This window comes from Zingiber officinale, chromosome 7A, assembly GCF_018446385.1.
Source record: "Zingiber officinale cultivar Zhangliang chromosome 7A, Zo_v1.1, whole genome shotgun sequence".
In the NCBI taxonomy this organism is placed as follows: Eukaryota; Viridiplantae; Streptophyta; class Magnoliopsida; order Zingiberales; family Zingiberaceae; genus Zingiber; species Zingiber officinale.
In genome coordinates, this window is record NC_055998.1 from 69,458,007 (window position 1) to 69,473,536 (window position 15,530).

Genomic DNA, 15,530 nt, shown 5'->3' on the forward strand with positions numbered 1-15,530 from the left:
GTTTGAGTGTGTGCAGGACCTGCAGCCTCGTCAGCCGCCCGTGGGAGCTTGTTCCTACACACGTCTAGGTCATCCTTGAGCCACCGCGACTCTCCGTCAACAACTAGTACATCGCGACCAGCCTTCATCCGACTCAGCCTCCGGACAGAATCAGATTACATTAGAATTTAAATTACAAAATTTTATTATGTATTGTTAACCTTATGTAATCTTAATTATATTAAGAGATTGATTACCCTTCACAAAACATAATCTAGGGGAGTCACAACATTTATATTCTTCTTTATAGAATCAAGTTTTTTTTTTTAGCCTTGAAAAAAAAATTCACGGCTAATATTTCTTTTAAATTCTTTTTAAATTAAAAATAAAATAAAAAATCAATCGCTCTTTTAAGATTTGACTACTTTTTCATATTGCTTCTAAAAATGATTTTTTTTTTTCCACTTCTTCCCCTCCTAATAAATTCTCCATCTCAGCACACAGTCCGAAGCATAGAAAGGGCGCCTTTTTTAACGGGCTGTTGAAGCCAACTCCTTGCTTCAATTGGTGCTTAAATTTTTGATTAATTGGTTGTGAATTCCGCAGAGAACTGGAATGGGATTCGTTTCGCCACACGCCGATCCTTGTTTCCTTCCCCTGTACAACTCGCCGGCGGCTCTGGCGACCGCCGTCTCCGGGAGTGGACGCACCACCGTCAACGACGTCGCAGTCGCGGGGGAAAGGTCGCCCCCGCTCTGCCTTTTCGGCGACGAAGTCGGTGTCTTCTCCGAACACCTGCAGCAACTAACGCTCGACGTCGATTGTCTCCTCAGGCAACATGTAAGTGATTCTCTCGATTAGTGCCTCGAAAGTTTTGATTTAATTTGTTTTTTTTATTGGAATGAATTGTGGGCGATGGCAGACGGAGAAGGTGAGAGTAGAGGTGGCGGAGCGGTGGGAGCGGCTGATTCGGAGACTCCTCGCGGCCGTGGAATCCGGCACGGTGACGCGGCTGGAAGCCAAGGACGAGGAGATCACGCGGGTCAGGAAGTTGAACTGCGCGCTGGAGGAGCGCGTCAACAGCCTTTACGCCGAGAACCAGATGTGGCGAGAGGTGGCCAGGAGCAACGAGGCTGCAGCCAGATCACTTCGGACCGACCTCGCGCAGGTGCTCGTCGCCGCTCGGGCGAGGGTCGACCAGCTCAGGGCGGCGGCGGCGGACGACGCGGAGTCCTGCTGCTCCGGCGAGGTGAAATGGGAGGAGGAGGAGGAAGAGGAGCTTGGTGGCGCGGAGTGGCGGATGAGAAGGTGCTGGAGATGTCGGGCGCGAGAGGCGGCAGTGCTGCTGCTGCCGTGCCGGCATTTATGCCTCTGCGCGGCGTGCGCGCCGACGGCGATCGCGTGCCCTGTTTGCAATTGCTGCAAAAATGGCAGCGTTTCTGTAAACTTTTGCTAATTAAAGTACTCATTAATTTCTGAAACGAGAACAATTTTAGTATATATTTTTTAACTATTAGATCGCATATGCATCTCAAAAGTCAACTTCATTCACCCCTTTCATTAAATTCCAAACAAAAAAAAAATGAAAATATTGACCAAATACTAATGAACTATTTCTTCTGTAGCCCTGCTGTGATGCCTCTAGGTTTGCAAGACATGTACCTAGATGTGCAACGTCAGAGCGCCTTCTTCATAATTTACCCTGACGAGTGATTAAAAAATAAAATAAAATAATCAATGAAACAGACGTAAAAATAGGACGAGCAGGTCATTCTATATGTTCATCTGCCATGAAAGAACCTCCTTTTGGTGAAAACTCCTATTCTGGGCAGTTTAGCTTTATATCCTAAGAAAGATGATCCAAACGTAAAGAATTGTTTATGTAAAAACTGGACAATTATGAGTTTTACACACAACGCAAGGAATCCATATTACTAAGAAAAAAAGTTGTGCTTGCACAATTAGTTGTACACGAGTAGTTTGATTTTGCATTACAGATATGGCACAAATTCAAAATTTAGGAAGTTAACATCTGTTCAGAGGTTAGTCCACACTAGAACAGGAGTTTCTTGCATCAGCTTTAATCCCTCGTTACAAAAATAAAAGAATCCAAGATCAACTTCCTGTAACTGGATCTGTGAATTTACAGGTAGTCATGCCGATACCTCTATGCCACCCCTTTTATGTACAGAATGAGCGGAAAGTAGTAGATCTGCATGGCACAATAAGCTTTTTTATTGTTTGGGCATTAACATGAAAGTGGTTTGAGAGGTTCTTACCACTATCTGTAACGAGAATGGGGTTGATCCAGAGAAGAGCTACTGGAATGAGAAGATGACTCTACATTCTCAGGGACCTCCATCTGCGTTGGCAGTAGTTTGAGAAAACTTCCTTGGGCAGGTGGAATTTGGTTCGATGACGAATCCGTGTCTGCGTAACCACATGAATAAACCGATGAGTCTGCAATTTCACTAGACAATCTGACTAATTAAATAGGAAAAGTTACAAAGAGGCCATTTACCAAACAAGGATTTAATTGTTGGCCTCTTTGGCTTATTACTTTTCTTCTTCAGTTCAGCTGTAGAACAATGGAAATATCAGACTTCTTTCACACCCAACCGTTTAGCCATGAGTAAATCTTCTAGGTGTTAAAAAAGCTAAAACAATTAAAGCAAATGAAGTAAAAGACTAACCAATCCCTGGAATTTCATGGTCATTTACGATCTCAAAATTTTTGTAAGTGTAACCGACAAAGTTGACATCCTTGGATGGAAGCATCTGAAAATGAGAAGGAAAACACTTCAGATAAGGGAAATCACAATTAATTGAGTAAAATCTTGTCAGCTTATCATTAATATTAGAGAGTTAATCATCAATAGTTGATCCAGAAATATTACGAACTAAAAAAATTATGGGCAATAATAAAACTAAAAGAATACCTTTCTCCATGGGCCAGATTTTGAAGAAGTCTCCACGGGTGCCGACGTCTTCATCAAGAAACAATAGCATATGTCAATTAAAGTGTTCAACCAAAGGTACAGATCGAAATATGCTTCTCTAGGAAATGATTACGTTGTGCTTACAGCAAATTTTTTTAAATGATTTTCAATTCTTAAAAGAACTCATAGACACAACAAGAAAAAATTCTTTCGCTTTCAAAATATACAAGGCTATGCTTAGGATCTTCTCAGTATGGGAAAGGAGAAGAAAAAGGAGGAAAGGGAATGGGAGGGGATAGGCATGGATGTTGTTCATTAATGCGCTCTTTCCTTCCCCAAATAAACCAAAGAAAGGAAAAGAAATAAATTGTTTCCAATAATTTTTTTTAAAATCTTGACGATGAACCTGAGGTAGAGAAAGAAGGAATTAACTTCATCCTACATTTTCCAAAATCAATAATACTTATTTAGGACCTATTCGGGTGGAAATGAAGGAAAGGAATTGACCAGACTACCCTTTTCTTATAACTTAACAAAACAGGGGCAAGGGTTCATCAAAGTAAGAAAAGAAATTAACAACAGGTCGATGTTCACATGAAAAGCAGGCAACCATCAGAGAGCAGTAGCATATATTGGAGGGCAGGAAAACAATTCCTTCAATAACGTAAGATTCCAGTAGACTACAAATTGGTTGTTTGAGATTTGTATACCTCTTCAAACTTCTCAAAGTTCTGAGTATCAAGCTCATCATTAACCTCTGGTTTAAAAGCAGCTTCCATGTGGTACAGTCGCTCCCATTGGATGCCTCTGAACCATGGGTGTGCCTGAAATCAACATTGTTGTATATGACGGCAAGTTTCTGCATGCATTATATGAACTGGCAACCAAACACCATCATAAATACGCATACCTTTATCTCCTGTGCACCTTTGGTACCAAGTCTATGTTCTACATTACACAAGAGTCTGCTGATAAGATCTTTAGCTTCAGGCGAAAGTTTTGCCTCTTCAGGGAACTTTAAGTGGTTTCTCCAATTTACAATCTGTGATAAAGGATTGAAGCAATTATAAGAAATGCAAACTGATGTTAATATATAATAAAACAATAATTCTAACTCAAGCCCATTATTCTTGCATGAAGTTTCCAAGCGAAAATGAATACCGATTTTGAACTGTTAAATCCAACACATGTAGAGCCATTCTAAATGACAAGGTGACTGACTGCCAGCCATCACGCCACATAAACAGCACAGGGCACTCTATTTTTTTTAAGTGGAATGGTTGCATATGCAAACAAGTTCAATGTGAGGACCTTATGTTCAAATGGATGCAATGTAAAAAACACTCCATGGTCACTGATAAGAGGAGCTTAATCACATACCAACCCAAAAGGAAAAAGGAAAAAAAATGAGTGGCCAAAGTCAGATTGACAAGAGTATTTTCTGGGGTCACTCTTAACACAAGGTTACTGATAATCATAAGAATTAAAGTTACATATGCATGACACATTGTTCCAATAAAGAGGTCTACGCAAGATAATATGCAGGCATGGAGTTGTTGATTGACGGACCAATACGATACTAAGAAAAAATATTAAAGACATGTCATCTCAGGAGGAAAGCTTGAATTAGAGAAAGGACACATTTTCCTAATTGCATTTCTACCTAAAGGTCTATCATAATGAAGTATCAGCAAAAAAAAAAACAGCAATCATTTCTTAGCAGAATAAAAACTCAAAAAATGAACTATAATACAGAATCAGGTTCTTCATGATGCAAATGAAGAGAAATTATGTTTGCCAACAAAAACATCAATAATGGGCAAAACCCTGCAATTTTCATGACAAGAACCTTTCGACATGTGGACATTGGATCTTCAGAATAAAATGGTGGATAACCCACAAGCATCTCATACATAATTGCTCCAAGTGACCACCTAAAGAATAGTATACAATCAGGATATGTATATATTAGCAAAGAAAAAATTATGAAAAACAGGGATCTAACCAGTCACACTCCATTCCATATCCTTTCTTGAGAAGAACTTCTGGAGCAATGTAATCAGGTGTTCCGACAGTTGAGAAAGCCTGGAACAGTAGAGAACTTGAAACTGAATGACACTAAAAGACATGTATAACTATATTCAATATGTGACATTAAAAACCTAAACCTCACACATTGAAGGAAACAAATCTAGTTTGCTAGATTATCTCTCATGAACTGAATTTGTAAATTTATTTGCTCTATTTATTCTAATGGTTAATGTGAGTATGAGAGATCAGAAAAGAAAAAAGTTTAAATTAAATTTTACCAGCATTCTTCTATTCTTTTGCCAATGTTGCAGTTGTTCTTGTTGAGAACGCCTTGGAGTAGGAGAGGCACTGGACCATTTATCGTCCAAAGTAGCTTTGCCATTTCTTCCTGGTGCGTATTCAGGTTCATTAAGATTTGGAAAACTACTACTATCCAGCGGCTTGCACAACCCAAAATCAGAAAGTTTCATATGCCCATATCGATCCAACAAAAGGTTATCAGGTTTGATGTCCCTATGAAGATTAAATCATGGTTAATCAAATAAATTACTGTCCAGAACAAAGGTAAGTATGAACAACAGGAAGCAGCATGCCTGTGAATGTAGTTATGCCTATGAATAGATTCAATAGCTAAAACTGTTTCTGCAACATAAAATCTGGCCTCATCGTCTGTCAATGTATCCTTGCGCATAAGTAGAGTCATCATGTCACCCCCAGGAAGATACTCCATGATGAGATATAAATATTCATCATCTTGAAAAGAAAAGTAAAGTTTAACAATGTAGGGACTGTCCACTTCTGCAAGTAGATTTCTTTCAGCTTTGACATGTTCCACCTAGAAATATTAACAAGTAGTCAAAAAAAAAAAAATGATGACTTACGTAACACAACTAGATGAATGAGCATAAAGCATACCTGTCCCCTACGAAGCATTTCAGATTTTTTAAGTTTTTTCATTGCATAGACATTTCCATTTTTTTTCTCTTTACATATTCTGACCTGCACCATTGTAGTGGAGCTTGAACAATTTTCAAATCAAATAAGAAATACCAACAAAGCTATAAAACTGGAGAAGTGTTAAATCAAACGACATATGTTCACAGTTTTTTTGCTTGACAAAGTTGATTCAGTCCATTTTTAGCAGTTTAGCTAATTGCTTTGGGAAGAACCAATGTAAAAATATAGTGATGAGTATCAATCTTAAAAAGAAAATGGTGCCAACAAATAACCAAATCACATCAATTCTCATCTGCCATTAAAAGAATTTCAAAAACAAAACATACATGATCCATGAAAGATTTTATATATAAAAAGTAATAAGATTAAGTATGAATCTACCTCTCCAAATGCCCCCCTCCCAATAATAGTCAAAAGTTCAAAATCATCCACGCCCATTTTATGCCTTTGGAGACGCATATATTCTGTTTCCTTTTTCTCTAAGCTCTTCAAAATGTTATTCTGCTCTTCTTTGGAGACTTCAGCATCAGAAAGTTTCTTCTCCAGCATCCAACGTCTGAAATTGTCATTTAATTAAATTGAAAAGAATATGCTGTATAATAAAAAATGTGCACAATCAAATTCAAAATTAAATTAGGAAAGTAAAATTAATTTCATAATCAGAACGCTTAAGAATTAAGAAACAGATGATGATGATGCTGTAGTCAGTTATGTGCCTCAAGTTTTCAAGATCTACTATATGGAACTTATTCCAGCAGTGAGCTCTATGTAAGATTATATTGTTGGAAATACAAAAGTTATTAAGAATCTTAAATTCCTTAATTTATGAAGTAGAAATGTCATGATGAATACTAAAATCCAAGACAAGCTGAAAAATGATACAAGGAAAATCAGTTGTGACAGCACAACAAAATCCAAGGCACAGGTATGCGATTTTCTTCTAGCTAATTGATAGGAAGAAGACAATTGACAGATTGATTCAAGCAGGTTACACAACCAAATGTTATTTTACCTAGCAGCATGTTTCACACGCTTTACTTCAGCAAGATAAATAGCTATACACACTCCAAGCAAAATGGAACAACCAAATGTTATGTTACCTATCAGCATGTTTCATGCACACATTTATACTCGCTCCAACCAAGAATAGACCAAGATATCTAGGTTCAACTCTATTAGACTGATGGTTCAGGTAATGATGGAACTACATGTATAACTGGAACTATCTGAATTTTCTCATAATGCATGACTCACATCTACACACTGAAACTTGAGTAATAACACAACTATGAGCCAGTCTAATCCAATGCACTTTAAAATGTAAAAGTAGAGAGCTTAATCAGATGTAACTGATAACAAGTTTCAGAATATCTTTCCTGAAAATAAATTTTCTGATGATATTTATCCAGTGTACATTTATTTAAACAGTAATTTTGGCTAAATAATTCAATTATTGCAAAAAAAATAAAATGACCTCTCTTTGCGGTCATGCAAGGACTTCATCTGAGCCTTGTAATGATTCTCGATGTACTGCTTTGCAGCAGCAACCTTCTGCTTGGTGGCATCAGAAGGTGCATCATCAATTGGAGGCCTTTGCAAATCCTTAGCACTTCCAGCTTCCTGCTTAGCAGACCCGGGCTTTACTTTCTCCTTAGTTTGTAATCTATGAAACCAGCTTCTGGCAGAATCCATCTCCGATTGCAATCAAAATAACTCCAAGGCTGTTATTCGCAGTCAGCAACTGAATCAAGAGATAGAAATATCTTCATCCACTCAGAAACTATTCCATCTCCATGTGCGAAATCACAATTCAAATCGAAGAACACCAAATTGGAACTTAAAGTAAGCAGATTTTTAGACCGAAGAAAGAACCCCCAAATCCAAACTCTCCACTCCACAATCCAAAATAGAAATAAATGAGCAGAAAAAATATCATAATTTTCCTGTTAGTGTTATTCCATTCGAGAAAGGGAATAATGAAATCTCTGTACAAAGCAAACAAATCCCTAGCAATTTCTAGTTCCCCTTCCCTCAATGAACTCTAGAGGATGGCAAAGATCCAGAAAATGTCAGGAATTTTCTCCCAAGTTAACCATAATCCAAAATAAAAGACAGAAAAAAAGACAACTGCCAACGCCGAAATAAGAAACAGATACCGACCTAGATCTGCAAGTCGTCGACGGATTGGATTTCGCCCTTCCGAAACACGATGATTCGATCTCGACGGCAGCGTCGCATTGACTCTCCGCAACTAACACCTCCGCCTGCTTTCCTTCCACTTTCCTACCACCACGGGATCATCTCACAAATATATTGCAGCCATTAATTGCTGCAACGCTTGATGAGAGATTAAGCCTTTTTTGCAAATGAGCCATTTGAATCTCTATATTTCCTTGAGAAAAATAAGAGAGAGACTTCAGAATCATTATAATTTGAAGAGCCCTGGTGGAATTGTTCAGCTTTTTCAAATATTATAAGTCATCCTCTAAAATTATAAAAATTATACCTTGCTCCTTTGTTTGGATGTTTGACCTCCTATGACAACTTGTTAATGCAACTTAATTTGATTTAAGACTTTATAAATTTGAATTAAAGTTAGATTTCATCACTTTACAATTTAAAGTCTCAGTTCAATATCTGTAACATTAGATGACTATAGAAGTAGAATGATAAATAAATTAAACCTTCATAAATAAATTTAATATTAAACAGCATGATGAATAATATTTATTAATTATGTTCATGAATTAAATCTTTATCAACTTATTAAATAAATAAAATTTTAAAATAAATAAATTTATATTATTAAATTTAATAATTAATTTAAAATATAAAAATTTTAAATAATTAAATAAGTTTAAATAAGCTCATAAAAACTAAGTAAAATTTATCAAATAAATTTAAATATCATAAAATTAGCTCAATTTATAAGAGTAAAAGGGAAGCGAGAAACACCACGCCCGATTTATTTGGTGGGCAAATCTGGATATCTAATATTCGAAAAAACAGCGGAGCCGATATCTCCCCTACATCTCCAATAGAAGAGTGGGCAAAGTAGTACAACTTCCATAGCTCTCGAACATAAATTGTAATTTTTAAAACCATAGATAGTAAAAATGAAAAGGTCAGTCATGCAAATATATTTAATGCCTATTTAACAGCGAAGACGTAATTTTGCTAACTAAGAGGGAGAAGTCTGCTTAGTATCAGTTTATCTCAAATCACCAAAACACCCTTTCTTCCACTCCGAAAGGTACCAGGTTGTTCCCGTAAATCCGTGCAACTGCAAGGGCAGTTTTCTGCGCCTGTAGCGGAGGTAAAAGGGAGAAGAGTTGGAGACGGCAGAGGCGCCGCCCGGTGTTGCGCCGAAATGGCGGCGAAGACGCGTGCGGTGGGGCCAGGCCGCTGGCGAAGTTGTCAAACGCGTCGGTTCGGTTTTAGAAATGGTCGGCGTGCAAACCGGCTTGAAGCCTCTTTAGTTAATTAAAACCGGCCGGCATCAGGTAAGTCAGATCGTTCTTCGCACCCACCTTTCTTCTTCCTTGGTATTAAATCAGAATCGTAGGTTTATTTTTGATCGGTTCATGCCTTGTTATCTGTATCTGTTCATGATTGCTTATTAGGTCTTCCCTTCTCGTTGATTAATTACGTTGTGATGGATCAAGAAAGTCCTAAAAAATCTTTTCGGATGGGTCTAGTGGTTAGCGCATGAGATGTTAACATCATGAGATCTGAGGTTCGAATCTCAGTAAAATCGAAATAAATACTTCCCTTATGTGTTAGTCACTATTCCAAAAATTAATAATCACTCGTGATTTATCTCCTCCGTGTTGACCTTAGGACGGATTGATGAAAACGTTGGAGGCGAACGTATTCGCCTTTTGCCACCAAAAAAACCCTAAAAGGTACTAGCTCTGCGTTCACTGATCTGTTGATTTGGATCGGCTGCACATGATCTGTTTGATTGCAGTGGAAAGGATTCTGTTGAGATTTGACCATCTGAAGAAACTGACAGTGAAAGATATTTGAGCAACATACCTATGAACTTCTTTGATAGAGGCACTGTATATTCTCTTTAAGGTCTGAAGTGAATTGAGAATTCCTTCAGACTAATGTTTATGTTACTTCTTTGTGTTTCCATCTTTATAACTGTTATGATTTCATAAATTCATTTGTTCTTCCTGCAAACTCAACGTATCAAAATTCATTTTTTATCCCTGCAATCTCAACGATTTCATATCTCGCAAGCCAAGCAATCATTATAACAAAGACTCAATTACCCCAAATCAGTGGCTAGTCTAACGGTTCATCAGAGCAAAATTTCACAAGTGAGCATGGCTTTAAACTAGCAGCCACCACTCCAGCTATTTTCTAAATAACAAGCTACATCGATTAGTTTAACCACATGGATTTAATCCTTTTCGACAAACGAGATGACTAGGCATCGAGATGAGGCCAGCCATTGCATTTGTGGAAACCAAAGCTAAGTTTTCCACACGAATTAAACACAGCTAGTTTCATATGGATGAGAGATCCTCGTACACAGACTTAATACCTGGTCGCTCAGAGAGAGGGCGAATACACCTCAATGCTATTCCGAGCATCTCCTTCATCCCCTTGAATGTGACTGGATTTGACATTTCTGTTGCCATTGTCGGGTCAAAGCAATCAGATCCCCGCCCTTCTGCCACACGCAACCTTACCCAATCCGTCAGGTCAACTCCTCCTTCCTCGCCTGAGACCACATCTCCTGCACACCTGCCTGTTAATAGCTCCAAGAGAATCACGCCAAAGGCATAGACATCCGACTTAAAGGACAGGGACGGTTTCTTAGATGCTGCCAACTCAGGTGCCCGATAGCCCAGCACCCCTGCGTCAAGAACTTGCTCGACCGTGCCTGGTTGAGTCATCAAGCGATGGAGGCAGTAATCAGCAACGCGAGCATTGAGGTCGAGACCATCAAGTAATATGTTGGTGGCTTTGAGATTGCCATGAGGCGTGGCTCGGTCGAAATGGAGATAGTTCAGGCCACGTGCAACATCAACAGCGATTTTGAGCCGCTGAGCCCAAGTCAGAGGGGGCCCTTTCCGCCCAGGTCGGTCTGAACCACAGAGACATGAAGCAAAGCGAAACTTAATCCAGTTTTTTTAACAACCCCCAAGGATTAAAACTATTTTTGTAACATGAAAACAAGTGCACCCATTAAACTAACATCTTTTTACAAACAAAAACATATACAAAAGGAAAGCTCAACAAGCAGTATCCAAAGTGAGAGTAGGCGTACCGTACAGAAAGCTAGCAAGGCTTCCCGGTGCAACATAATCCGACAAGAGAAGTTTCTCGTGTTGGGTAGGCCCCCAATAGTATCCTCGCAAACCGACTACATTTGGATGTCTGATGTTTGCGAATTTCTTTGCCTCTTTAGCAAATTCCTTTTTCTGCTTTGCTACTCCTTCCCTGAGCCATTTCACTGTCAAGAAAACTCCATTGTCTAAGGTTGCTCTATAAGAAGTTCCATGACTGCTCCTTCCCAACACTTCTGCAGGTGCCCTAGATAACTCCTCTGGAGTTAGCATTATTGTTTCATCCAGGAAATGTAAATCGCCTGCCAACCTATCTGGCGAGCGTACGTCAAGTCTTCCAAGATTTTCTTGAGCATACATGTCGCTGGAATCTGGTGACCAGGAAAATCGACTTTTCCTAGATGGTGAAAATCCAGTAACAGCAGCCATTTTTTCATCTGGATCAAGTATCTCTGATGAAGAACCTTTTCGGGTAGCAATGAGATCATCAGCTGATATCACCAATGACCCGCCAGATTCTCTGCTCTTGCTTCCAGTGGTTTCTGGAAAGCTTTGCCTATGAAGATTCTTGTCAGAAACCTTGTCTGATCCAGACCCTCTGGAAGCTCTCCTACATCGCATGATGATACATAAGAGGATCAGAATAACTGTAGCCATTACACAAGCAGCAATAATTCCAACAATGACAAAAGTCTTCACTGATTTTTGCCCATGATTCTCCGATGTAGAACTACCAGATCCAGATGGACCACTTGGAAACTCTAATCTGGAATTACCTGGGTGGAAAGATGACTCAGGGAACTTTCTAAGATTATCTGAAACGATTCCCGATAGATCATTGTATGAACAATTGAAGTACACAAGTGTATCAGGCAGCGACGATGGCAAAGAACCAGAGAAATGGTTAAGGGAGATATCAAGAGAAGTAAGGGAAGAGAGTTTTGTGAGAGCAGGTGGTAATGCACCAGAAAAATTGTTTGCAGAAATATCCAGGATTTGGAGTGTAGTCAAAGATCCAAGGCTTTGAGGAAAAGAACCAGCAAACCTGTTTGCAGATATATCAAGCACACGAAGATTGGACTGGTTGGAAAAAGATGGCGACAAAGTGATATTACCCAAAAGCATGTTGTTCTGGAGATGAAGCTCTTGCAACGTGGAGGAGCTTAATAGGTCATCTAGAATAGGGCCACTGAGCTGATTGAAACTGAGATCTAACACAGAAAGCTTTGGATAGTGAACTAGAACAGCAGGGAGAGCATCTGTCAGAGAATTATGAGATACGTTAAGATAACCAAGTAGCAAAAACTGAGAGGTTACATCGGGTATGCGCCCAGTCAGTTGATTTCCGCTGAGGTCAATATACTCAAGATCATTTCCCCACTTTGCAACCAATGATAAATTGCCAGTAAACTGATTATGAGAGAGATCAAGCACCGAACAGGATCCTTGCACCACCGGAAGTTCACCGGAAAGAGCATTAGAAGAAAGATTGAGCATTTGCAAACTTGTTGAGGTGATCATATTAATGTGCCCTGCCAGACAGAAAACCAACTTGTTAAGAAATGAAACATCAATAATCGTGTGAACCTTAATGAAGCTTCGAGATGAGGGAAGAGTGAAATGTTCCAAACTGCTAAAACAAGAAACTAATAGGATTATACCGATAGAAATATCCTTCAGATTTTTGTTAAGAGTCTAAACCATGACTCAAATAAAAAATGGATAAATGGATAGCTTTGGAGCAAATAGCATTCTGTAAGTAAAAAAAAATGCAATGCACAAAAGCCTTGAATATCGATGTGCTGGCCAATGGTTTGCCAGACTTGTCTTTTTAAACTGGTGAGTGCATGCTTGATCAAAGTAAAACATGCTACTTCAACTATTGAATATACCATCAACCTCCAATTGAATTGTCACGTAGTATTAGCAAGCAAACAAAGGAGAATCAACACATTGTGTATGTATGTTCAAGTCAATAGAAAGATCAACTTAGAAGGAATAAAAAAGTATGTAATAGCTAAACATATCCAAGTCAACCTCATTGAACAAGAGCAGACAAATATTTTCATTCTCAAAAAAGAATAGTCTTCTATAGCACAAATATCGCACACATGAATTGATTTTATAGACAGAATGGTAAAATATCATAGAAAATCAAATAAGTTCCATAGGTAGCACAGGAGAAATAGATCTCATTAAAAAATAGCCACAGACCTGTTAGCTTGTTTGCACTCAAATCCAATTCGCGTAAAACCAGAGAGTCGCCTTTGAGAAGTCCACCAGGTAGGAAACCGCTAAATCCATTGTTCCCTAGCCTCAGAACCTCGAGATCGTATACATAATTAAACCCAGGCAGCTCACCACTTAACTGATTGTAACTTAAATCCAACACCTTCAAGCTCCCAAAAGTAGAAATCCCAACTCCAATCAGTGAGCCAGTCAATTTGTTGTTGCTGAGATGCAAATACTTGATAGTCTCTGAGATATCCGACAAGGATTTCAACTCCCTTGGGGTGGACGTAAGCAAATTCCCACTGAAATCAACATGGACAACACTAGATGATTGCATAAGAAAGTTCCAATCAACGCTACCATCTAGCTGGTTCCAGCTAATATCAACAGACTCCAGAGTCGAAATCAGTTCCAACCCAGATGGAATGCTTTTGCTAAAAGCATTGTAGGACAGATTCAAAGCGACCAAGTTCCTGAGATCAGTCAGAGATGCAGGCAAGGGACCAGAAAGAGAATTCTGGCTCAAATCAAGCGACTTGATTGAAGCAAGTCCGCCAATGGAATCAGGCAAAGACCCTGTGAAGTCGTTCCCCGCCAAGGACAAGTTCTGCAAGCTGTGAAGTTTTCCAAAACTCGAAGGCAACTCGCCCGAGAAGGCATTGTTGGAAATGTCAAGATACTCCAAGTTCTTCAATTCGGAGATGCTGTCGGGCATGCTCCCAGAAAGGTTATTATTAGCCATGGAGAGCTTCAAAAGCATGGTGAGGTTAGCAAAGACAGATAGATCTGCGTAGCCAGAAATGCCATGGTTATCAAGGACAACACCGGCGACATTCCCACCATTACAAACGATGCCGTTCCAGGACGCAGGGCAGCCATTGAAGTCGATGGACTCCTCATTCCAGGAGCCGTCGATGTATCCAGTAGGATCGCGTGTTATCCCTTTCTTGAACGCCAGAAGTGCCAAGATATCCGGTGAAGGGAGTTGCCCTAAGCAAGGGATGGCAAGGAGAAGGAACACAGAGATTCTTGTAAGCAGATCCATTCCTCTTCTACCGATGCTAGAACTCAAACAGCACGAAGAATAGTAAAGAAGAACTTGTAAAACCCTAACTGCTGCTGCTTCACCAAAGGTGATCTGCGCTGTCTCCGCTCGATACAGCAGACGAGATCCAACATCCACCACAGAAGCACGCTCCTCCGAGAGCGACTAGATCATAGCAAAGACAGCTTTTGCAAAGATTCGAGTCACGAGCAGTAAAGATGGCGACTTTCAGAGGAAAACAAAGACGTTACCAGCCAGAAAAGGCGAAGAACTCCACTTTTTTTCCACCACGAGGAGGAATGGGGGGGCACATTGAAAGCCCTAACAACTCCACCACCGTGAAGGGGCCAAAATCATAGAAAAGCTTCCGCATTTCGCAGCAATCATGGCGCGGGCCATCTACGCTAACTGCAGGAATAACAAAAACCCGCCGACTTAGGTAAAAATCCAGAGGAAAAAAAAATAACGGAAGAAGAATAGAGGAAGCAGGAAGGAAGCCGAGGTGGAGAAAGAACCCTAACCCTAGAATGGCGGAGCGGCTGGCCTGCTCGCTGGAGAGGAGTGTACTGAGCTGAGGTGGTCGCTGTGTGCGTCCGTGGAGCATTTTTGTTGTCGTTGTTTTTTATGGGTAGTGTGCATATTACCCGCCAAAAAGGATACACGCGCCTCGCGGACGCCAAGCGCCTATAAAATCCAATTGAGTAATTAAGGCAGTAGATGTGCTGGAAGCCACATGCTGCTATTACTCTTGCGACGAGGAGAGATAGTGGACGGAGGTTTTTCAGTTTAACGGAACAAGCGGGTCAATTCCAAATGACACTGACTTCCTCCCCATCACTCATCATGCCCCGCTGGGTTTAGCTAGGTCAATTCTAGATACTTAAAAATAAAAAAACATTTTTCATTTTATAAATATATGTTCAGTTTTTTAAATATTTTTAATATTCATTACTTTATTTTAAAATAATAATTACATAAGACAGTAAACTTGCTAAATTTAACGTTAGTCAATTTTTAAAATTAATTAAACTATTAAAATAATTA

General features: G+C 39.5%; 3 protein-coding genes and 1 long non-coding RNA gene across 7 annotated transcripts; 2 read left to right on the forward strand and 2 right to left on the reverse strand.

Moving 5' to 3' along the window:
* Nucleotides 1–494: 494 nt before the first annotated feature.
* LOC122001503 (probable BOI-related E3 ubiquitin-protein ligase 3) lies at nt 495–1,460 on the forward strand. The gene is made up of 2 exons (XM_042556277.1): nt 495–819; nt 902–1,460. The coding sequence occupies exons 1-2, from the start codon at nt 595–597 to the stop codon at nt 1,433–1,435; spliced, it is 759 nt and encodes a 252-aa protein (XP_042412211.1). The 5' UTR covers nt 495–594; the 3' UTR covers nt 1,436–1,460.
* Nucleotides 1,461–1,883: 423 nt separating this feature from the next.
* Nucleotides 1,884–8,230, reverse strand: LOC122001501 (serine/threonine-protein kinase tricornered-like). 3 transcript variants are annotated; one of them, XM_042556276.1, is made up of 15 exons: nt 8,067–8,230; nt 7,381–7,627; nt 6,288–6,462; nt 5,865–5,948; nt 5,543–5,784; nt 5,228–5,462; nt 4,924–5,003; nt 4,768–4,852; nt 3,829–3,960; nt 3,629–3,742; nt 2,919–2,966; nt 2,673–2,757; nt 2,501–2,557; nt 2,259–2,409; nt 1,884–2,191 (listed from the first exon to the last, which is right to left on the reverse strand). In XM_042556276.1, exons 2-14 carry the CDS (start codon nt 7,596–7,598, stop codon nt 2,261–2,263), a joined length of 1,704 nt encoding a protein of 567 aa, XP_042412210.1. In that variant the 5' UTR covers nt 7,599–7,627; nt 8,067–8,230; the 3' UTR covers nt 1,884–2,191; nt 2,259–2,260. The 3 variants fall into 3 exon arrangements, with proteins under 3 accessions (XP_042412210.1, XP_042412208.1, XP_042412209.1); XM_042556274.1 differs by having other exon boundaries at nt 7,381–7,647; XM_042556275.1 differs by having other exon boundaries at nt 1,884–2,208; nt 7,381–7,647.
* A 1,018-nt stretch (nt 8,231–9,248) lies between these two features.
* Nucleotides 9,249–9,960, forward strand: LOC122001504. Its single transcript, XR_006117393.1, has 3 exons — nt 9,249–9,409; nt 9,530–9,642; nt 9,747–9,960. It is a non-coding gene; the product is annotated as an uncharacterized LOC122001504 (long non-coding RNA).
* A 266-nt stretch (nt 9,961–10,226) lies between these two features.
* Nucleotides 10,227–15,144, reverse strand: LOC122001500 (LRR receptor-like serine/threonine-protein kinase GHR1). Of its 2 annotated transcripts, XM_042556273.1 has the most exons (5): nt 15,008–15,144; nt 14,738–14,894; nt 13,424–14,651; nt 11,191–12,741; nt 10,227–11,007 (listed from the first exon to the last, which is right to left on the reverse strand). In XM_042556273.1, the coding sequence occupies exons 3-5, from the start codon at nt 14,484–14,486 to the stop codon at nt 10,424–10,426; spliced, it is 3,198 nt and encodes a 1,065-aa protein (XP_042412207.1). In that variant the 5' UTR covers nt 14,487–14,651; nt 14,738–14,894; nt 15,008–15,144; the 3' UTR covers nt 10,227–10,423. The 2 variants fall into 2 exon arrangements, with proteins under 2 accessions (XP_042412207.1, XP_042412206.1); XM_042556272.1 differs by having other exon boundaries at nt 13,424–14,894.
* Nucleotides 15,145–15,530: the final 386 nt, after the last annotated feature.